The 21999-nt window shown below is 48.7% G+C and overlaps 1 protein-coding gene across 17 annotated transcripts in view; it reads right to left on the bottom strand.

Annotated features, from left to right (window-relative positions):
• Positions 1-241: 241 nt before the first annotated feature.
• The window catches only part of RIPOR3 (RIPOR family member 3), a 41549-nt gene continuing 19791 nt past the window's right edge, over positions 242-21999 (bottom strand). For 6 of the 17 annotated variants that reach the window (XM_086853290.1, XM_086853296.1, XM_086853293.1 and 3 more), the window contains 20 exons: positions 19664-19810; positions 17453-17531; positions 17049-17072; positions 16861-16914; positions 16045-16194; positions 15547-15610; positions 14828-14871; positions 14075-14200; positions 12823-12968; positions 7787-7916; positions 6845-7426; positions 5849-5985; positions 5460-5592; positions 4923-5031; positions 3638-3802; positions 3324-3482; positions 2484-2686; positions 2140-2223; positions 1911-2001; positions 242-1136 (listed from right to left, as the gene is read on the bottom strand). In XM_086853290.1, the coding sequence (XP_086709416.1) occupies positions 1039-1136; positions 1911-2001; positions 2140-2223; positions 2484-2686; positions 3324-3482; positions 3638-3802; positions 4923-5031; positions 5460-5592; positions 5849-5985; positions 6845-7426; positions 7787-7916; positions 12823-12968; positions 14075-14200; positions 14828-14871; positions 15547-15610; positions 16045-16194; positions 16861-16914; positions 17049-17072; positions 17453-17531; positions 19664-19810 (2725 nt within the window). In that variant the 3' untranslated portion in view covers positions 242-1038. Of the gene's footprint in view, positions 1137-1910; positions 2002-2139; positions 2224-2483; positions 2687-3323; positions 3483-3637; positions 3803-4922; positions 5032-5459; positions 5593-5848; positions 5986-6844; positions 7427-7786; positions 7917-12822; positions 12969-14074; positions 14201-14827; positions 14872-15546; positions 15611-16044; positions 16195-16860; positions 16915-17048; positions 17073-17452; positions 17532-19663; positions 19811-20303; positions 20777-21999 lie in introns of those variants that run through there. The other 11 variants (XM_023940154.2, XM_023940157.2, XM_023940152.2 and 8 more) reach the window with 11 other exon arrangements.

Consider the following 21999-nt stretch of genomic DNA (forward strand, 5'->3'; position numbering starts at 1 on the left):
GGCACCCTGGTTGGTCCCTGCAGATGATGCTGACCCTGGCTGCAGCTGCAGCCTGCACATTCTGCTGTTTGAATTCCAGTACTTCCCTTTGGTTTATATTTCTAAGGAAATCTACAACTGGAGGCAGGACAGGGCAGATCAGGGTCCTGTCCTTTGGGGACTGAGTTGTCCTTTAGGGGGTTTAGTGCCTCTTACCTGTCCCAGGGCCACAGGCAGAGCAGTAAGAAACACTCCCAGGAGCTTGTCTCAAAAGGTTTATTAGAACTTTAGAAAACAGTATGAAATCCAACAAATAAATACCAAATAGAAAAGTTTTATGTGTATATATATATATATATAAATATGTACACACAAGCCCAACCCTTTCAAGTATTGCACCTGAAGCCAGGCTGCTCCCCATGGCACCCTGCCAGCCAGGGCTGAGGGACGAGCCCCACCAAGGCTGGAGGAGAAGTCTTGGTCTATGACTAAATTCAGCATTTAAAAAACCCAAACGTGTCCCTCTGTCAGTCAGACCTGCACATGGCAAAGCCCTGCAGCCCTGCTGCTGAGCACACACCTCCTCCAGAGCCTGTCAGGCCCTGCTGCACCTGGCCTGGCCTGCAACAATTACTAAGAAAATGACTTAGGGAGTACCAGGTATTCCTTCTGCAGCTAAATTGCCCAAGCAAAGGAAACCACCCAGCAATGGTGCTGGATTTGTTCTACTGACAGGGCAGGTGGTGGCGTGGGAGAGAAATTGCTTCCTGGGAAAATAGATCATATTGGACAGAATTGGGGCAGTGACAGCTAATTCCAGCAAGATGGAGATTTTAACTCCACTTAAGATGTGGATCCTCATTCTGAGAGATCCCAGTTTTCATTTGTCCAGCACTTGGTATCTCATGCGTTAGACTGAGAAAATCATGGAGAGCACAAACCCTTTGGAAATAAACCTGTCCTGGGGCAGGAGGCAGTGAAGGAAACCAGACAAAACCAAACCCTCAGGTACCCGTGTGGCTGTGAGGACAAGGGGATCCAGCTCCTCACATTCCACTGCTAAAACACTGTGATTTCAATCTCAGCCTCCTGAGCTGTTTCTCTCAGTTCACAGCAGATCCTGTCCATCTTCTCGAAGGCTTGTCGGCCCCGTTCCCCTGTGGAGAGAGAAAACAGCCCCTGCTGAGGGACAGGCAGAACACCCTGAGCAACGTGGCCAGCTGGGGACACTCCTGTCACACAGCCCTGCTTGGGAGAAAGGACTCAGGAGTGACAAACATCCCTCAGGGAACAGTTCTCCAAAACCAGCTAGAAGCCACCATGGAAAATCAGGCCTCCTGCAATGATTTCCATGAGTAACAGTTTGGAGCATTACTGCTGGAAAACCTGTCATGTGTGAGCCTGAGTGTTCCGTGGGGCAAGGCTGGAGAGCCCCAGAACTAAGCCTGGCTCAAAGTGGGGTTTGGAAGAACAGAACTGGGAAATGGTTGTCTCCTGCATGACCTGGCCATGCTCTGGCAGCATTCCAGCCATTAAGCCTGCAGGAAAAAACAAATACTGGGCAGTAGGAGGTGGGGAGCACTGACATTTTATCAGGTCACCTCCACTGTCAATCTACTTGGATTCCAGTGAAGTAACAAGTAATGAACCAGCATAAAACTGTCAGTCCTCATCTGTGAACTTTTCAAAAGGTCCAGTGGTTCCTAAAGCACTTAATCCTTCAGGATCTCCTTGGTCTGGTTCTATAAACTTCAGCAGGGGCCCTTGGCTGTTATGTGTGATGTAAAGTTTATCTTCATGGTATGAAACAGCTGTTTATGAAATATTTCCGTTGTCCTGGATGTGTTCTGGCTGAACTTGAGGCCCCTCCTGGTCCTGCACTATTTCACATCCCTTTTTCAGACCATTTGAAAGCTGTGCAAAAGCCTTACCAAAGGACAGTGTGGTTTCTCTGGCTGCATTCCTGACTTCCTCTGTTTCAGACTGGCACAGGTGGGCAACCTGCTCGATGCTCTCCACAGCCTGTCAGAGAAAAGAAGAACTTGCCTCAGCAGCTTTTCAGCAGTCTGATGGATACTTACAAAGCAAACACAGACACCAGCTCCAGCACACATCCTCAGGGCAGGCAGGCCCTGCAGCAGCAGATCTGGGAACGCTCACCCTGAGGTTCTTCAGAGCCAGACACGCAGCCTGCTGAAGCCTCGTGTCGCAGTCGGATAAAACATCAGTGTAAAACAAGACAGCCTGAATGAAAAGAGGAAAATAAAAAAGAAAGTTGGAAGTGTAATCAAGCAACCAAACCTGAGTTACAGGAGCAGTTTTGCCCTGGTGAAATGGAACAAGACAGAGGCAAATCACTTGAGCACTGCTGTGTTTAGGGGCTCGTTCCCAGCAAGAACAAGGCAAGGAAAGCAGCGCTGTTTGGGGGAAGCTGCCTGCATTCCCTGCTGTCCCTGCATTCCCCTCTGTCCCTGCGTTCTCCTCTGTCCCCCATCCCCACTCACCCTTGCTCGGAGGCTGCTGCTGCCGCTGGCCCGGGCCAGGCAGGCGGTGGCCGCTTTGCTCACTCGGTGGTTCTGGTCCAGCTGCAGCAGCCCGAGCAGCTGCAGTGTCCGTGGCAGCGGCTGCAGCCGGCTCAGCCTCTTCCCCTTCAGCCTCTTCAGCGTTTTCAGCCTGCCGGGGCACTGCAGCTCCTCGATCAGCATCGCTGCGGGGCAGGACCGGCCTCAGGCAGGGGAACGCTCCCGGCCCGGCCAGCCCTGCCCAGCTGGGACAGCAGAGCCCTGCTCAGGCTCACAGCCCCCTCCACGAGCCCTCTGCATCAACACAAGCCTGAAGATGCAGCCAATACCAGGACTATTTTTAATTCTTTTCTAATACTGAGAAAGTTTTGAAGTACTTTCACATGTTAGACAAGGCTCCAGTGAAGCACTGGCTACCTCAGGCTACAGAATACACATCAGTAACCTCTGCAATTGTACTGCTCTTTTCTGTGTCCGAGTCCAGCTAAACAGTGAACCCAATTCACCGACTGCACTCGGTCCTTGGATCCAGCTGCAGGCTGCTCCTGTCTGCTTCAGCTTCAGAATATCCAAAAAAAAAAACCACTTTTCAGGGCACTTAAGATAAGCCTATCCTTCACACGGGGTTTGTTTGCACATGCTCAGATATGGGAGTCAAGCATGCTTTTCCTGTTCTGATTAAAACTACATGGTCATAAGAGGAATAAAAATGGAAACAAGTTGTCAGTGCAAGGGCCGGGCTGTTTCCTGCTCTGGAATTGTACCTCCAGCAGGACCCTGGAGGGCACCAGCCCTGCAGGAGGAGCCAAGCACTGCCATTACCTTCTTTAGCAAGTTTTGCCAGGTGTTTCTCCAGGCTGCCAATGCGGTGTCTCTCCAGGTAACGATAAAACTGGAATAAAGTAACCGGTTCCGTTTGGAAATGTGAGGAGGGGAGCAACCCATCACAGGTGAGGATCTGCTCCAGCAGCCTCTGCAGCACTGCAGGGAACAGGGGAGGGACACAGAGAAACAGCAGCTCAGTTACATGGAAGCTGCTGAAAACGAGCAAGAGGTTTGGGTCTGGGGTTTTTTAAATGCACAAGGACAGTTTTGAGCACGGCACTGAAATGAAGACAGCGTGGCCAGGTGCTCACCTGTCTCCAGGTGGCTGGGGTACTTCTCCTTCACTTTGAGCATCATTGTGTATTTCAGGGCATGACGGAACCTTTCTGCTGAGGTCACCAAGATGCTGCTGCCAGGCTCTGCAAGATCACTCCAGATTTTCAGATACTGCTTCTTCTTTTTAGTCTTCTGAATAACTGAAACACAACATTTTAAAAAGTCAGCGAGCTCTAGCAGATTTGGGATTTTACATAAGAAATTAGGCAGCAGGTGGCCTGCCTGAACTTGGGGCAGCATTAAATTGTATTTGCATTAGAGATGGTTTTGTTAAAAATGAGGCATTTGCTGCCCGAATGTTCACAGCTGCAAGCACTGATCTCCCCTTTTTGGGCTGAGCTCCTGAACTGCCATCAGCAGCTCTTCTTGTTCCCTTCATCCCAGCACCTGAGTCAGTTCCAGAAGAATGTTTGGGAGTTTAGGTGGTCGCCCTTCTGTCAGCCAAGGAAGTGCCACTGCCTAAAACCCTTTCTAGGGATCCTGCCTTGTGTTCCTGGCCCAGGGCAGAGCTCTGACCTCGGGCACCCTCAAACCCTTGCCAAGAGCACATACAGCAATCCCTGTGGTTCCTCATCCGGACCCTTCATCCCTCATTGTACCTGCAGACACTGAGCTCCTGCCTCTCCCACACTTCCCCTGTCACACTCAACCAGCCCTGAGCAGCTCTGCTCCAGGGAACAGTTTATTCTCACATCCTCCAGGGAAAAATCTGCCAGCAAACGCTTCCAAATAAATTTGCATCCTTGCTGCTGTATTTACCAAAATGAGAACAAAAGCCTTCCAAGCCTCTCATTGTGCTTTATCATTTTGTCATGTCCGACAGCCAACAGAAGGATTCAGTAGTGGGAAGACTTGAGATAGAATTCTGTGCCCACCAAACTGTTCTGGCAAGTGAGCACAGAATTTGGGCTGTTTGATTACCAAGGAAAAGCACAGATAGAAAAGAGGATTTTATTAAGGCCGCTCTGCTGCTCTTTGCAAACTCCACCATCTACAGCATCGCTGTTTAAGACATACCAGTTCAGCTACTCTTTCTCTGAGACCAACTTCACCAAATTTTTTCCTTCTGTGTAGAACTAAAAATGAACCAAAGAATGAGCCCTGTTTTTCCTAAGAATCCAGATAAAAGAGCTGGTTTAATGATGTCAATGTTTGCAAGGAATTTAGAGTGAAGCCCCTGGGTTTGGGGAGGCTGGAGCAGACACATCAGGAGTGCACCTCTCCCATCTCTGCATGCCTTGGAGCAAGGCAGGTACTCACTTTTCTCAACAGACAGATCCAGGACATCCCCCAGGACTCGTGTCTGCTCTGACACTTCTTCCAAAATGCTGTCCTGGACCACCTGGGCTACGTTTGGTGTCCTCAGTTTCTGAAATGCAACAGACATAACTCAGGGGCTGAAACAAGAGCAGGATCAAGCTCCAGATAAATGAGGGTTTGCTTCTTAGAATCCAACTTTTAAGACAAGTGAGAAAACCCTGGCTGCTCTCAGAAGGCCCCTTGCCCATCAGACACCTGCCCTCTGTTATAGCAGTTTTTCATTCATTAAACACTACCCAAGCCAAGGCAAGCCTGTGCATTTGCTTAGAGCTTCAGCAAAACCCAGAGGCTGAAAAGAGGCAGCAGAGTTTTGCATGACATGTTTTGTGTGGACACACGTGTACACTGCATTAATACACCCAATTTCCATTCTGAATCTCTCTCCTGTTATAAAACAAACAAAACATATCAAATTCTCCTGTAATCAGAATCAACAATGACAGGCAGTGCCCTGGAAACCCCCAGGCTGCTCTGTACCTGCAGGAGACCTTTGCACAGCCTCAGGTGTGTTATCAACAGCGTGTCTAGGTTGTCATCCCCAGTAGTTACATCTCGTGCTTCTGGTCTTGTGTCACAGCTCAGGGACTGGAGCACATTGCCATTGTATGTGCTGGTGAGATGAGGGGAAAAGAGAGTTAGAAGCCTCATCACTAAATAAAATTGAAGAAGTACAGTCTCAACAGGGAGCTGCAAAAGAAACCAGGTGGCATTGAACAGAAACCCACCTTTTCTTTAATTGCATTTATAACCCTCTAAAAACACGGGGAGACATTTCTGTGCTGGATTTGGCACCACAGCTGTTTCCCAGCCCAGCATGGCTCTTGAGGACCCCTTTGCCTGTCCCCAGCAGGTGCTGCAGCACATACCTGACACTGCCTGTCCTTACACTCCCAAACAGGGACAGCTCATCAGCACTGCAGTCAGCGTTCAGGAAATCAAAACTCTCCAGCACTGTCTCCACCATTAAACTCTCCATAGACGAGTGTTTGTGAAGTGTCTTGAGCTGTTGATGAAATGGAAGCAGAAAACACTGTTATTTGTAACCATTTTGCAGTTCTTTGCTGGTTTTGATAACATTCCTAATAATAAATCACTTTGCTTTTCTGATTTCATTCTTAACACATCAGGGAAGTCTGCTCTCGGTTCAGCACTCTGACCCCAAAATGATGTTGCTAGTTAAATTCAACATGTTTCAATATTTTAATCTCTGTGGAGTCCCCTTTATCTTCATGCCTGCTAAGGCTGCTGAGAGCTGATATTCTCTGCACCCTGTCACTGCCAGAGTTTTCACTCATTCCCTGTTTCTGAACAGCAACCTTGGGTGGCTGCTGCATTCCAGCACAGCAGCCAAGAGCTTTGTACCAGCAGTGAATTCCATGGAGCCACCACCTGTGTGCCCCTCGGAAAGGCTGCTCTGAGGGTACCTGGTTTGGGTTTCAAACCCTGTTTTTCCAGGGGTTTCACTGAGGGGGAGGACAGCTGTGTTAGCAGTTTTTACTCCAGCCCTCGTGTTCCTGCCCCAAGGCCTGCTGTTCCCAGGACGCTCCGTGAGGGGAGGAGGCTGCAGGGTGCTGTACCCAGCGCCAGGCCTCACAGCCCAGCTGCAGCCACCCCTTCCCCAGGACTGAAAAACACCCCAGGACTCTTAGCCAGCCCAAAGGCTGAGCTGACACTCAGGTTCTGGGGTGACAGAGCCCAGGTTCTGCTCAGCCTGGAGCTCCCTCCCCACACGGCCCGGCTGCTCCCCGAGCCCTGCCCGACCTCTGCTGGCCACAGCCCGGCTGGGCCTCCAGCCAGCCACCGAGCTTGTCCACGACTCACAGAGAGCCACAGCTCCTCCCGAGGGTGAAACTCAGCCCTACCTTCAGTTTATCCCTCAGGGACGAAACCTGGCATTCCAATTTCTCCAGCTGGGCTTGCCCCTCATCACACGATTTCAACAAATTTAACACTTCCTGCAGAGTCCTGTCCATCGACTTTGCTCGCCCATCTGCTTTGAGGTCATTTGCAGTATTCCAGCTTTTCTGGCTGATGTTTTCCTGCTCTGCCAGGCGGCGATTCCGGGCCTGGCCGAAAGAGTCTGTCCTGCCTTTGTGGCAGGTGGGAAAGGTGGAGGGGCTGGGGAAGCCACCCGCACACGGCGTCTTCTTCAGGATGTCCAGGGTGCTGTGGTCTGCCAGAGGATGCTGCAGCTCTTCCCCTCCATTCTCCCGAATAATCACCAGCGGCAACATCCTGTGGTCCAGGGCTGGGGTTGTACTTCTGGATTCTGCCCCTTTCTGGTCCTCAGAGCTGAGCGAGTCCCCCTCGCTCGTCTCCGCAGGGTTGTGGGGCTTGTTCCTCCCCGGGACATGGAAATCACAGGCAGCCAAGTAGCTCAGGATGCTGGGAGGCTGCGATTCCTCCCCTCCATCCCCTGGGCTCTGCCTCTGCTGCAAAACAGACTGCAAAGAGATGCCCAGGTGAGCCTGGAAACAGCTGGAAAGCCCCACCTGGGAGAGGGGACTCTGCTTCCCTGGCTCCCAGTTTGATTGCCAGCACACATTACTGCAGCAGACACCCACACCCCATCCAGCCCAGCTGCTGAGCAGAGTTTCGTTGAGGGTTTTTTAAAATGTTTTACAAAATCTAAAAGAGAGCTCAAAATAATAGGGGTTAAAAGAAAAATTTAACAAAGCCCCAAAACAAACTGCAAAGGCAGCAGAGTGCTGTTTTCACATTTCTGAGTGTGCTCAGTGAGCCTGACCCAACCCAAAACCCAAGCCCCAGGTCTGTGCTTTCCCCTTTGCTCTCCAGGCACTCACCAGGTAATATCTCTCTCTGAAGCTGGGGGTGTTTGGGGGCGTCCAGTTGTACAGTGAGCTCTTCCTGCTACCCACAGAAAACTTGGCAGTGCTTCCAGGTGACAGAAACAGGTTCTCTGTGTCAAAGGGGCTGCAGCAGAAAGCAAAGGCCCAAGTGTCAGTGAGAGCAGAGGTGTTTGGCTGCTGGTAGGATTTGAATCTTTAGTCAGCAGCACACAGAATGAAACAGAAACAGAAACTGCCTCCCTAGCCACCATCCTTGATTGCTACAGCAGAGAAAGACACAGGCTTGGGGGAGAAACCCACAGGTTGTGGGTTTTGCACAGAATTCTCAAGACCCTTTGACAGAAACCCGTGGCAGTCTTTGGAAGAGGAGCCCAGTGGTCCCAAAGGCTGAAGGGCTCTGTCCTGACAGCAGCGCTGGCCCAGGCACCAGGCAGTGACACAGGCACAAAGCCATAGAGAAAGGAAATACAACACATGTAATAAAGGAGAAACTGCCAATTTCCCTCCTGCAGAGCACACACCACCTGGAAAAACCAATAAAAGCCCTCATTATCCTTCACCTATTAATAAATAATTCCTCTGGCTGGCAGAGGAGGCCAGTGCAGAGCTACTTGGCAGGTTCTGGGATTCATACAGGCAGGGATGAGCCAGTTACAGCCCCAGAGCGTGTTGGCTGTGGTCTGCAAGGGTTTGTCAAGTGCTGCTCCAAAGACTTCCTAATTACCTACTTCATCTGAGCCATTAGTTTCTAAACTTCTTTGCAAAGCAGTCTAAGGAAACTCGCATGAATGATCCCCTGGGATGGAACTCAGCTAACCAGGAGATGGAAAACACATTTCAAGTTAAGAAAAGCAAGTTGTTTCTGTATGTGTTACTCTTTGTTGCCTATTGAGGTGCCTTGTGGCACCAAAAGAAAGTTTGTTTTTCCATTTGAGTACTGGCATTTTGAAAAAAGTGAATTGTTCGCAACAAATCTGCAGCCTCAGTGATTGAGTATAACAACCAAAGAGCAGGATAGAATCAGCTGAATTCAGCTGTACATTGCAGAGATCCAAGTGATAATGAGGACTAATCAATTGCAGCAAAATGAACTTCTGCTCTCTAGCAAAAGTTGAAAAGCAGAGTCCCAGCCCTCTGTGGCTTCTCAGGTTGCCCAGGGACAGTTGTGCAGAGCGTCCTGCAGTGCAGCACTCTGCTCTTCCTGAGCACAGAGGATGCTCTGGGAGCTCCCCTAGCCCAGGTTAATTGCCTGAAAGAGCCCAGCTGGGCTCCATCACAGCCCCAGCACCACGGGAACAACCATCTGCACTGACTCTGGGCAGAAATAAATCGGGGTTCTGACAGCAAGAGCCTTTCAGCAAAAGCCTGCTGTGTTTACTGATGAAAGCAAATTACTCCTACCCATGGCATTCTTAACAAAAGTTACAGGGACCCATTCCTCAGATTTTTCATTTCTAGCTTTTAATACTGTGATGCAGTAATGGAAAGTGACACTTTTAGGGGAGGAACAAGAACAAACAAAATCTGCTTTGCCTCTCTGACAATTCCTAAAAGCCTAAATACTTCAGCTGGCTGCAGACATGCACTAGCTCCTGGTCCTGAAGGAATGACAGAGGGCAGAGCAGAGGGGGACAGCAAGAATGGAGTCTGCTCTGGAGCTTCTATTATCTCTTGGCTCTGAGCTCCTTGGGCACAATCCATCATCTCCCACCACATTTCTCCAGCAACAAAGCCTTGTGCTGGGACAGCTCCACGAGTCCATCTCTCCCAGCATGCTGACACAGACTGAGCCAGCAGGGGATGTTCCAGGGAAAGCCAGAGGAAGCCAGTCAGATGGAGTTTGAGGCAATCCATAGCTGAGCTCTGTCATGCAGCACACTTTGCAAGCAGACTATTGTCTTGAATTGTCACTGGTTTTTCCTCAGTTTGTTTAGTCACTTCCTGAAATCATTGACATAAAACCTCTGCTAGGTAAAAACTATGCAGGAATGTCGTTGTTTAACCTTAAACTGTGGAGCAAGTACTTTGATGGGGTGTGGGGGTGCCTGTGGCTGAGCTGAGAGAAAGAGTGGCTCCACATTTCCTGTTCACATTTCCCAGCCAACATCCACATCATACCTGCACAGGATTATTCAGCAACAGCTTTTCAGGACTAAAAAACTCTATTAAAAAAAAAAATCTAAAATGACCCACAAGTCTGATCATCTTTGCTCTCCCCATTCTGTGCCCCAATCACTCCCCTCCTGTCCAGCCACTCCATGGAGCCAATACCCCCAGAGCAGAAGTGTGGATGGAATTCCCTGCCTGAATCCCACTGCTCAGCCTGTGAATCCAGCCTTTCATTGATACCCCCAAAAAAGCCAATTCTAGTCAAATGGACTGGACTCGCTGCTAATAATGAGATTTTTCTTTCCCCCATTAAGCCCAGTGGGAAATGCCATGGGATTTAGCAGAGAGGTGCTTGTTGGGTCTCAGCCACCCCTTCCAGCCTAACCAGTGTCCAGGGTATCCAGCTGAGAGAGCACAGACATGCACCAATGCATCACTGCCTGAAGGTCCTGCAGCAGGACCTGCCTCTCCACCCTGCTCTGCATCTGGAAGAGCAAGACTGGCAGCAGGTATGCATCCCAAAATAAAAGCCTTTTTTACACTCCCTTAGGGCTTTGTCCTGCTGCTGCAGGAGGCCCTGAGAGCCAGGCCAGCACTGCTCAGTCACCAGGGTGCTTTGACTGGATGGTGCCCCTGGATCCCAATGCAGGGCATTCCTGGAGCTCTGGAAAGAGAATACAGCTCTCTCTTTATCCTGCATGTGAGACACAGAATTCAGACTGCTGTTTAGGTTGGCAAAAAACTCAAAGCCTTTTGCCAAACTGGCCAACAAAGCTGTTCTGCAACGGCCCCAAGCTCATTCACACTCCTCATGGCACAACCTATAAAGGAGCTGAAGGCACTTTTGTTTGAGCCCAGAAGACCAGAGGCCTATTTAAAGAAAATATACATTTAGAAGCAGAAGAGAGATCTACATTTGGATTTCTCACAAAGCAGGTCTAGACTGAAAGCTTGCCTCTCAGGGAACTTGGGTAAATCAGATGGATTTGTTTAGTTATTCTTAAATCAGAGGAAAAAGCAGCTGTTATTATGAGTGCTCTATCTCTGGAAACAGAAACACCCTGAGTTATCACCACAGCTTCTCTTTTCTGTAAACAGCCTCAGCAAACACTGTCAGAGAGGAAAGGCCAGCTCTGCACAGAAGAGCTCTGGAGAATCCACTTGGTGAGACCCCAACGCATCTCACAAAATTTAAACACAGCAGAGACACAGAGCTGGAGCTCTCATGTGCTGAGGAATTCCAAAGGGGGATTAACTCCCAAAGAAAATGAGTCACACCAGCCCTGCTCCCAGCTCAGCTGCTGCCAGCTCCAAGAGCTGTGTGATGCTGTCCCAAATCCCATGGACGTGCTCCCCCAGCCCAAAGCCTCACTGGGGACCACAGCCAGAGAGGGTCAGCAGCACCAGGATGGAGTTTTCTAGAAGGTTTTTCCCCAAATACAGTTTTCTGTGGAGATTCAGGTTGTGAGGAGCTGTGCAATAGCCCCGAGTAGGAGGGGGATTTCCTCATCCAGTCTTTTGTAAGAACAGTTTCTATGCATGATTGATCCTGGAGCTCCTGGCAGTGGGGACAGGAAGAGAGCAGATCCAGCAGTGAATGAGGGGCTCTGTCTGTCAGTGCCACTGCTGGGGGTGCACAGGACAGAGCAGAGGGGATTTCTTCCAGGCCCTATAAACTCCATATGCTGTGGCCACTGTCAGATCTCAGGAGGAAAAAGCATCATAAACAGGGGCAGGCAAAAGTGTGCCAAGGTGAGTTTATTTCTTATTGACTTTGAGCAATCTGTGTTTGAAAATAACTTTCAGCTGCTGTGGCTGGGACACATTTCTCAGCCCAGCTGCAGGTACAAGTGTCAAGAACCACAGCACACACAGGGGATGCTCAGAAAATGGTGCTGGACCAATAAAGCTTCTCCTTCCCCAGCCCCAGCAAGGGAACAAGAGCTGTTTCTGATTTTCCTGGTGAGAGCCTGCACAGGTCACAGGGCCTTTCAGGGAGCTCCTGACACGGAAGGGTGCTCGGAGGGCTCCGGCCATGCAGGGTTGGGAAGAGCCCAGGCTGCAGAAAGCCAGCACAGAGGGACCTGTGGAGAGGGTCCCCTGCTTCCCTGGCACCTCCCCAAGGTGCTGCTGTAATCCTGGACAGTGGCAAATGAAAACAGGTTTAAAAGTCTTGATTTGTTGCAGATGGATCTCTCTGTACAGGACAGCAGCACCATAAAGCAGAAATGACAGAACTACCTCAAAACCCTGTGCTGTGAGTCTGGAGGGAGGAGTAAGTGCCAGTGCACTCACAACAGTGAGAATTTACTTTTAATAACAGCAGTAGTCCACTACAAAAATCAAATTACAGATTTAAAATGTGAAACAACTTAATCACAGGCACCATGACAATGCTCAGCTATTTAAAAGTACATCTGTAAGCAGCTTCCCTGGGGTGCACAGACAGCCTTCTATCCATAACTACTCACATATGCAAGGTGCCAAGTCTTTGGGAAAGCTGCTTTTTAACAGATCATGTCTTGGTAACAATGACTGTCCTAAGACTTCAGCTATGTATTTTTTTCATTGTGTCCAGAAACTGCCACTTCCAGTTTAGTTCCATCACCTTGGAGACATTCTGTGTTTTGCAGACACACGCATTGCCTGGAGTTAGACTGAACACCCCTTGTGAGGAGCAGAGTCAGGGCACTGGTGAGGTGCCATGGCTGTGGTGACACCAAAGAAGAGCTGAAAGGTCACAGGAACAGCTTCTGTCCCCTGCCCTGCCTGCTGCCATCAGCTGCTGCCCGGGGAGGGAGCACGGGGCTGCTCTCTGCCCTGCTCTCAGGGAGAAAGAGGACCATGGTGTTGAATGCAGCCCAGGGACACACCTCGAATCATTTGCTGTGTTTTCTGTTGCTGTTTGAGGCTGTACTTACTTCCAGAGCACCTCCAGCCGCAGCTTGATGGTGCCCAGCTCGGTTATATCCACGACAATGGCCTGGGGCTTGGTGCTGAAGAAGTTGATGCTGTCACATGTCACCACCCCCACCAGGATGGTGGCCAGGCCTCGCAGCTCTGTCACCTGCAGAGACACAAACACACCCAATTCCACCTCAGCAGGCAATCCTAAACTTCCTGCAGGGAAGGGAGAAGAGCCCAGGACAGATCTGCTCTGGGAACCAAGCCCCAGCACACAGCTCTGTGCTCCCAAACCTGTGAGCCTCCATCCCCACAGGGAACAGCTCACAGGAGGCTGCCACGGAGGGGAGGGGTCCCAGGAGTGGGGACACACAGCTGGACAGCAGCTGCTGGGTTTAAACCTGCCCCTTGTTTGTATGGATTAGTGAGCACCAAGCAGAAAGAGCAGGAGGTGTGGAGGACATCTGTCATCAGCTGACACAAAGAGTAAAACTGTCATTGTCACACAGTGACATGGGGTTTTACAACAACTGTGGTAAAACAGGATCTGAATTAGCTTCTCACTGATCCTCATTGTGCAGTGAAAGTAAAGAGCCACCTCATAAAGCCATTTCCAAAGGCAAGGTGCCAGAGAGGATGCCCAGGCTGAGGCAGCTCCTGCTGGCAGGGCAGGGAGCTCTGCAGGAGCTGCTTTAACCGGCTGCCAGAGCCCAGAGGCTGCACTGGCACAGTTCCCCACTAGGACAGCATCCAGCACAGCCTCAGCTCCCTGCAGAGCCCAGCTGTGAGTGGTGCCAGGCTGCCCAAGGACTGACCCCTGCCAGGGCAGGGCACAGCCAAGGCTGCGCTTCCCACAGGGGGAATTCTGTCCTCCAGCAGAGAGCAGGACTGCAGGTGCTCAGCATCCACATGGCAGATAAGAATAATATCTACAGGCATATCTGTGTCTCCACCTCCAGGCTGTGTCCTAGAAATTCACAGATATTGATCTAGGACTTCTTTAAAAAAACAAACAAACAACTCTGAACACAACCACGTATCCCAGGACATGGAAAAGCAGGTGGACTGATATGGTTACTAGTGCCAGTGGCAAAGGAAAATCAGAAGTAATGTCCCTTCACTAGGCACAATGTGGATTAACTGTCATTTTTTACATAGCTAGAAAAAGAAAACTATTTAAGAATTTTGAGAAACCCTTGGTAGCCTGAGAGTGGAATAGCAGGAAAACTGCTAACCCCCAGCTTCCAATCCAACCATTATACACCACACCTTGATTTCAAACTTCTCGTGCAGATTGGGTATAAAAACCTTTTCTTCCTCATCCCATGTTTGGCTGTCATCAGTCTCAATTTTGCCTTTCAGCCTCCATTTTTGGCGCCCCAGTCTCACGAACACCTGGACACCAGAGAGAAAAGAGGATGTGGGTCAGCATGTCCAGGACTATTCCCTTCAGCCCACAGGTCCCACACTGGCCCAGCTCCACAGAAGCAAAGCCATTCCCTTCCCTGGGACACTGGGATGGATGCAGCAGAAAAGTGGAGGCAGGAATTGGGGGTGCAGGTTTAACCCTTGCAGTCAACAGCCAAAGCCATGTCCCAACCACTGGAGAAGAGCCCAGGCCACTGCAGTGAGGTACCAGGCACTGGAATTCCCTGGGAAAGGTGAGAACAGGAGAGCACCCAGGAGGACACAGAGTGCATTCACCCCGTGCCAAGGGCAAGCTTCCAGTGAGCAGGCAGCCTCTGGCTCCAGGGCAGCTCTGCAGGCAAAGCCCTGGCAGCTGGGTTTGACAGGCAATCACTGAAAGCCTCCCACAGCACCCAAATCACATCCCTGTCCCTGCCCAGCCTCCCAGGGCACAGCCAGGGCACCACTGCTCTGCTCTGCCCACAGCACATCGTGCCTTCATCACACACCCTGCCTCCTGCTCTCCTTTCCACCCCCAGCCTCCCCTCCCGCTGCCACTGCACTCCCACTCCAGGACAGGGAAGGGCAAAATGCACAACGAGCTGAGAACTGCACCTCGTACTGGTCTCCTGGGCAGAGACGAGCAAAGCCCACCAGCCCTGAAAAGAGAAGGAAAACTCCTAAAATTGTTTGTAGAGTTTTACAAAGTCCCCCAACACCTCAGCCTGCAATAAATCAAGGGACTCTGAGGAACACCCCTCTTGTCCTCAGCTCTGTGCAGAAGCTGCACCACCAGCCCTGCACACTCTTAAAAGGACAACATTTAATTGAGCTGAAAAAAGAAAGCTTGTCAGCTTTGTATTCAAGTATAAAATACCATGGCAGGTCTGTTTTATAGCACTGGAGCAAAAAACAGCATTTTATTCCAAGTCTCTCTGAATAACTGGACTCTCAGTGGATCTGATTGTGACCCAGAAACCCCAAATCAATCAATCCATGAAACCCCAAATCAATCAATCCATGAAACCCCAAATCAATCAATCCATGAAACCCCAAATCAATCAATCCATGAAACCCCAAATCAATCAATCCATGAAACCCCAAATCAATCAATCCATGAAACCCCAAATCAATCAATCCATGAAACCCCAAATCAATCAATCCATGAAACCCCAAATCAATCAATCCATGAAACCCCAAATCAATCAATCCATGAAACCCCAAATCAACGAATCCATAAAACCCCAAATCAACGAATCCATAAAACCCCAAATCAACGAATCCATAAAACCCCAAATCAACGAATCCATGAAGGAAAGGAGAGAGGAACCTACCTTTCATCTTCACATGGAACTCTCCCAAGTGCACCTCCAGAGCCCCCTCTATAAAGCACATGTCCTAAAAGAAACACTGCAGTCACCAGCACTGCAGAGGAGCTGCTTCCCCACACATGCTAGTTTTTTTTTTTTTTTTTAAAGGACACACAAACATTTTCACCAGTAAAGGCAGATAAAAGTAATATGAATGGATTCTGTAAAACAGAAAATCTTTCACAGAAGAGTGGAACTCCTTGAGCTCATCACTGTCAGTTGCTTTCCATTACTGGTTTTGTAAAAATAGCAGAGCTTATCCCTTCAATTCTCATCCCACACTTCCAGGGGAAGTTGTAAGAGACCCCAGCACTAAGGAATTTAATACAGTGTACCTGTATTTTATTCACACACATGAAGTTTTTAACCCACACCTTTAAAAAAAAAAGCCAGCAGCACCTCCCAGCACATTTTTGTGAGGGAACAGGCAGGTCCTGGTTATGAGTGGGAAGGATTTCCTACCTCTGTGCACTCCTGGACGTTCTTGTAGAGCTCCACCAGGCTCTCCCTGGAGGCTTTGGTGGAAGGGGACAGGGAGAAGGCATGTTTCATGTTGGTGGCCCCATCCCTCAGCCTGCACTGGATGCAGTAAGCTTCATAGAGCTCTTCTACCTTTGGAAGGTGGGAAAGAAGGAACTGGAATTACCCTGGCATAGTTCAGGAGTTTTGGAAAGGAACATCAGCAGTGTTTCCTGGCAAAACAGCCACCAACCAACCCAAATGCCTGTGTCAGGGCAGTGCAGAACGCTGCAGCTCCTGCATTTTACAGAGTGCAACATTTGCTCCTCAGTGTCCCACGCTTCTCCCAGGAACACAAGCAGCTCTGCTGTCACCAGAACAGAAGACAAGAAGTAGAGCAAGGCTTTGCTGACAGGAATTGCAGAGCAGGAAAGCAATTCCCTGAGCACAGAGTGAAGCCCCTGCAGTGTGAGCTGTGCCAGAGGAGAGGCAGCAGACACAGAACTGCCCCTGTGGCCCCTCGTGGGGAGAACACATCAGGCTTCCCAGAGCAGCATTTTCTGAATCAACTGGCACAAAATGCAAACTGCTTCCACAGGAAAACTCAGGTTGGGTCGTGCCCAACATTCAGCCTGAATAGAACCATTCAGGAAAAGAAATAAATAAAAATCCCTTCCTCCTGTAAGAAGGGTGGCTACGGCTCTCAGCAAGTCCCCAGCACTCTCCCCTTCAGATGAATTATAATCCATGTATTTCCTTGTGGGTAGATCATTTGCAAAGCAGTGTGAGCCTGACAGGTACAAGGTATAAAGCCCTTACCTTGCTAATGTGAAACTCCAATTTCCTGATGTATCTCTCCACAGAGCGGATTTGCTTTTGAAGAGGGCAGAGAGAGAGAAAGGGATTTAAAAATCATTTCCTAAATGTGTCATTAGGTAACACAGCAGACAGAAAATCACCTATTTTCCTCTACCTGCAATATTCCATGCCATCCCCAAGAGCCTTACCTTATCCAGGTCATAGTAGAAAGCCTGAAAGAGAAATGGCACAGGCTGAGGAGGGGAGCACCTGGATCTGTGGCATTAATAATACTTTTGTATGCACTGCAAGACTCCTAATTTACACTAATTCCTAATTTACACTAAATTCCTACTGCAAACACTGATCACTGACACAGGGAGATTCAGCCCAGTAATGAAACATGAGCTGAAGAGCACTGCTGGCTATTGAAAATGAGAAATTTCAAGTTAAATTCTCCATTATGGGCTACCTTGCTTGGGAAATGCCTGATTGTGCTGCTTTGCTGGATCCCACCTCAATGCTTTAACTGGACTGGGAGTCCCAGGGGGGAGAAATCACAAAGCTACTTTTGTGATTCTTTTTCAAATATTTAACATTGAAAGCACCTTACCAATCTGGAGTTCCTTTTTGTGTCTTTGTGCCGACCAGAGAGATAATCCAGCTCAGCCTGATGTGCTTCCAGGTATTCACTGGAGAGAAAGCAAACCCACGTTAGAGCCTCCTGAGATTCCCTAGAGATCCCTTGGGAAGGGCTTCCAGCAGAATGGCAAGTTCTAACACACATCAATCACAGAGCTCCCTCTCGGATTCCCTAGCTGCTCCTAGCTGACCCTTTCCTGGAAGGCAGCAGGATGGTTCATCCAGGGGAATTCTGCGCTTCCAGTGACTGAGGAGGAAGAGCTCAGCAGCCAGCTCCACCTCAGAGAGCCAGAGCCTTGCCACATGAAACACCTGCACAGGTGAGGTGGGGCAGATGCTGCCCAGGGTTTTAACAAACAGAGCTGAAGATCGTGTTAAGGCAATTTCTTAATGCAACTGTTCCTTTTTCCAGGAGAACTGTTTTGCAAGGTGTGAAGCACTCGGTGCCAGCTGGCTGCTCTAGAGCTGCTTGCATGCATGGGTTCTGCCTTAGCACTTTCCACAGCCCCTGAGACCTTTTCAGCTGAGACTCTTCCAGCTTTGCTTTTAATACACAGCAGACTTAGGTAACTTTTTCCTCTGATGTTTAAAGGGAGCCAGAATCACCTGGTAAACACTACATCCTTAGACACAGTCTCCGAGCAGTCAAAATAACTTCATTTTAGACAGCTACACTTCCTCACATTTGCTTTGATGCATTTCATTTTCTCACTGTTCCAAAGCCAGGTCCCCCAAGACATGCCACGTCTCCAGCACTCAGCTGCTCTTAACACCTGCCCAGGAACAGCTCAGAGCAGAAGCAGCCAAGGCTGGAGGCAGAAAAGCACTCACACACCTTTTACAAAAGCTTCATCGCTTTTAGCTTTAAGTATGTTAGAATTATCAGCTTGATGCAATGGCAGCCAGATGGTTAGCAGAATAAAGAGTTATTTTCTATAGCTATAAAGAAACAGGCACGTAAAATATGTTCTGTACTAAAACTCCAAGTCACTCCAGCACCGAGTGGACTTAGTCTGCATTTACTTAAAATTTGGCCTTTGCATTGCTATTTGATCCAGTTGTTTTCTGTAGGTTACTTCAGTCCATTAGTCAGCCACTCACTCCTGGCAGGAGGCTGATCATGTGGCACTCGCTGCAAAACTGGGAACAAATTCTGACCCACTTTATAGTTTCTCCTCCCTAAGCTCAGATAAATTCTCAGCTCTGCAAAAACATTTGGTTTCCTCGTCTCTTTTAAATCCAAATCCTCTAATAAGAGATTGGTGGATATTTTTAGGGTGAAGATTTCATGGTCTGTTATTGGACTAAAAATGTGACACATCTGACTTTATAAAGCATTACTACAGTGCATTTGATGTTCTTTGCTTAAGAAAACAAACTGTGACCAAAATGAATAGAGTAGTAAAATGTGGAGGAGAGCAGTGGCACACTGCAGGAAGTGTTAGGAGGGTGCCAGCAGAAAGAGCTGCAGGGTTTACAAATCCAGGGAAAGGTATTTTATCTTCCAATAGCAGCTGCAGGGTGTAAATGAAGTTCCTGTGATAAGAGAACATTCTGGGAAATCAAAAAGCTCAAGTTTTCAGATGAACCTGCTTAGAACTTTGCCTTACAAGACGCCCAGAGACAACAGAGTAATTCTGAACTTTGGAGTTTAATTCTATTAAAAGAGGGAGAGAAAAAAATAATACAGAAAACCCCAGAAGGCCCATCCTGACACCCCCCTGGAACAACTCACTCTGAGGGCTCAGTGATTAGCACAGGGAGAACAGAAGTGCTCCATGAACCAGCCTCCCCACTCTGCAGGGCACTCCCTCATTTGCAGGTTCCATTTTAAGTCAGCTTTTTGATTGAAAGCAAACTCCACACAGTTCCCTCTCCAAAAAGTTTTTGCCACCCCCTCCCCATGTCTGGCTATCCCATCCCTGCCCTGCCACCCTCAGTGGCTCCCCTGGAGATGGGCAGTGCTCACTGACACTCTGCAGAGTGGAACAAACCAAAAGAGGAACAAAGCAAAAGAGATCCCCGTGCTTGAGAGAGTGAATGAAGCTGGTTTTAGGACCCAGGTCTGGGGCAGCCACCACACACGTTCAGAGATGTTCAGGATGGAGACAGAGCACAGTGACACACAGATTGCAGCAGCATGACTGAGTAAAGCAAATTACAATATTGAAAAAGTCCTTACTTAAGTCCTTTCTTCAAAGCTTCAAAAATTTTCTTCACCTGCAGTGGCTTTGGGTCCCAGATGAGTGCCCCCTTCTGCAGGGAGTTATAGGCCTTGGGGGACTTCAGTGACATCCTCGATCTCACTGAGCTCCTGCTGAGGGATTTGCTGCAGGAAGAGCAAGGAGTTTCAGAAAGGGGTGAAGCCCATCACCTGGGAGATGCCTGGGGCACTTCAGGGCACCAGTTCTGTCCAGTCCCACTCCCATCGCTCCGTGGTTCTTGGGCACCTGAGAGCGCCCTGGCAGTGACAGAGCCCAGCAGGGCAGGGGGCACCCCCAGAGCCCCAAAGGCAGCCCTGCTGCAGGGCCAGTCCCCTCTGGCTCCACCTGCACACAGACAGAAAACCTTGGGCTGCTCAAGGTTTGAGCCTTTGGAACTTGCTGTTTCCCTGCCACTCACCATCCCTTTAAACCGTGCCTCAGAGCACCACTCACTTGTGAAAACCCAACTGCCAGGCCCAGATTGCACACAAGATAAAACTAGCAAGGGTTTTTTTCAGCATCTAACACCTCAGGTAATTACTTTTAAAAGCAACTGCAAAATCAAAATTAAATATTGTTTCTACCAGAAGTCCCCCCCACAGAACTTTTTGTGCCCACCTAAGCAGTTAGAACACCTTGAAGCATCAGTTGGAGACACCTTTAAAGCAGAAAATGAGCTCTCTGCAAATAATTCCTGCCTGGCTTACCTCTCTCCATATCCTCCCCTAAGTCTTGGCTATTTTTATGTAGGTTTGTTAATAATCCCCCTAAGTAAAGCCTCTAAAATGACATTACCTAGAGAAGTTTCCCATCACCAAAGCAAGCCAAACCAGCCAGCAGCTCTCTGAACAGCTTTCTACCTTCTCTACAATTTCCATCCTAAATTCTACTCACCTGGAGAAATGATGAACTCCACCAGGCCCCCGAGTTACCCCCTGGCTGCTTTCAGTTCCAGGCTTGTAACTGAGGCCTAATGGGATTATTGTGCTGGGTGATTAAAGCCCAGGCCCAACACACCTGAGCTGTCCCTAGTCCGATTAGAGAAGCCCCTGAGTACCTACTTTAATTATCCTTGTCCTAAATTTCCACTTAATTCCAGCTTTTAACATCTGTTCTGCAAATAATCTGATAAACTAGGTGTTGCCAAACATTGCTGGATACCTAATTTCTTCACACCGCTGATTACCTTGGTTTTTTATGATGCCTTAATGGAAAGAATTAATTAACAAAACCATTTGGAGCTCAGGTTGCCTACAACAAGGAACATAGCTGTTAAATTAGAACCTTATATTAATATTACTTTTCTTTATTATGATAATGTATTTTGGGTATCTTTGCATGTATCTATGCAAAGTGAGAGACTTTCAACAGGAATAACACTGGAAGGGACAGTCTGACCAATAAGGGCAGTTGAAAGAGTCTCATTGCTTGAAATTCTTTCATGCCAAGAAGAAATAGCATCTAATTCCAAGCTCTCAAGTACTTTAATTAGCAAGATACCAAATAGAAGAGACAAGATAATTCTGTTTTGAAATTAAAAGCCCAAATTACTCCAGGGTTTTGTTTCGTTTTGGAATTTAGCTTCAGATTTTTGGAGTGCAGATCCTAAATCCTGGCAATGACTTCCCTTGCACAGCACCTCAGTGCTGCACACAGAGGCTGGGATCCCCACTGCCCCTTCTCCTCAGCATCTCACAGTGGCTGCTGCAGCCACTGAGCCCTGATGTTAAGAATCCCATTTTCATACATTTCATACATTTTCATCCCATTTTCATAGATTTCATACGAAAGTGAAGTAGCTGACACGGCCTGGAGGGCCAGTAGCTAAAAGCTGAATGTTCTCATGCTGCTTTCCCTTGTGAACCTGATAATTTAAGGATCAGATTTCCCACTTTACAGATAACAGGAATAACATTTACTTCCTGTGGAGACCATGGTGGGGAAATAGAAAATTGTGTCTGACTGAGACCCAAGGGGCAGTTGCTAAAGAAAAGCAAAAGTATATTTAGCATGTGCAGAAGAATGTCCATGTGGGGCTGATTTGTGTGTCATCCTTGGACAGACCTTGCACAGGGCCCCTGCGAGCTCCTGCTGAGTTTTGCAACAATGCCTGAGGGACAGAGAAGTTAGGAAAGGGTGATTAAAAAACTCCTTGTCTGTGCCAGGGCAGGCTCTCATGTTCACTGGGCTGTGACTGAGTGTCTAGGGCAGAAATCTTCCTTATTGCAGTGATTTCTGAACAAAACTGTCTGTCTAAACACTCAAATAATGAAGAACAACATCAGGACAGTGCATAAAGAGAGGTACTTGGTCA

This window comes from Cyanistes caeruleus, chromosome 16 (genome assembly GCF_971803275.1).
Source record: "Cyanistes caeruleus chromosome 16, bCyaCae1.hap1.1, whole genome shotgun sequence".
In the NCBI taxonomy this organism is placed as follows: domain Eukaryota; kingdom Metazoa; phylum Chordata; class Aves; order Passeriformes; family Paridae; genus Cyanistes; species Cyanistes caeruleus.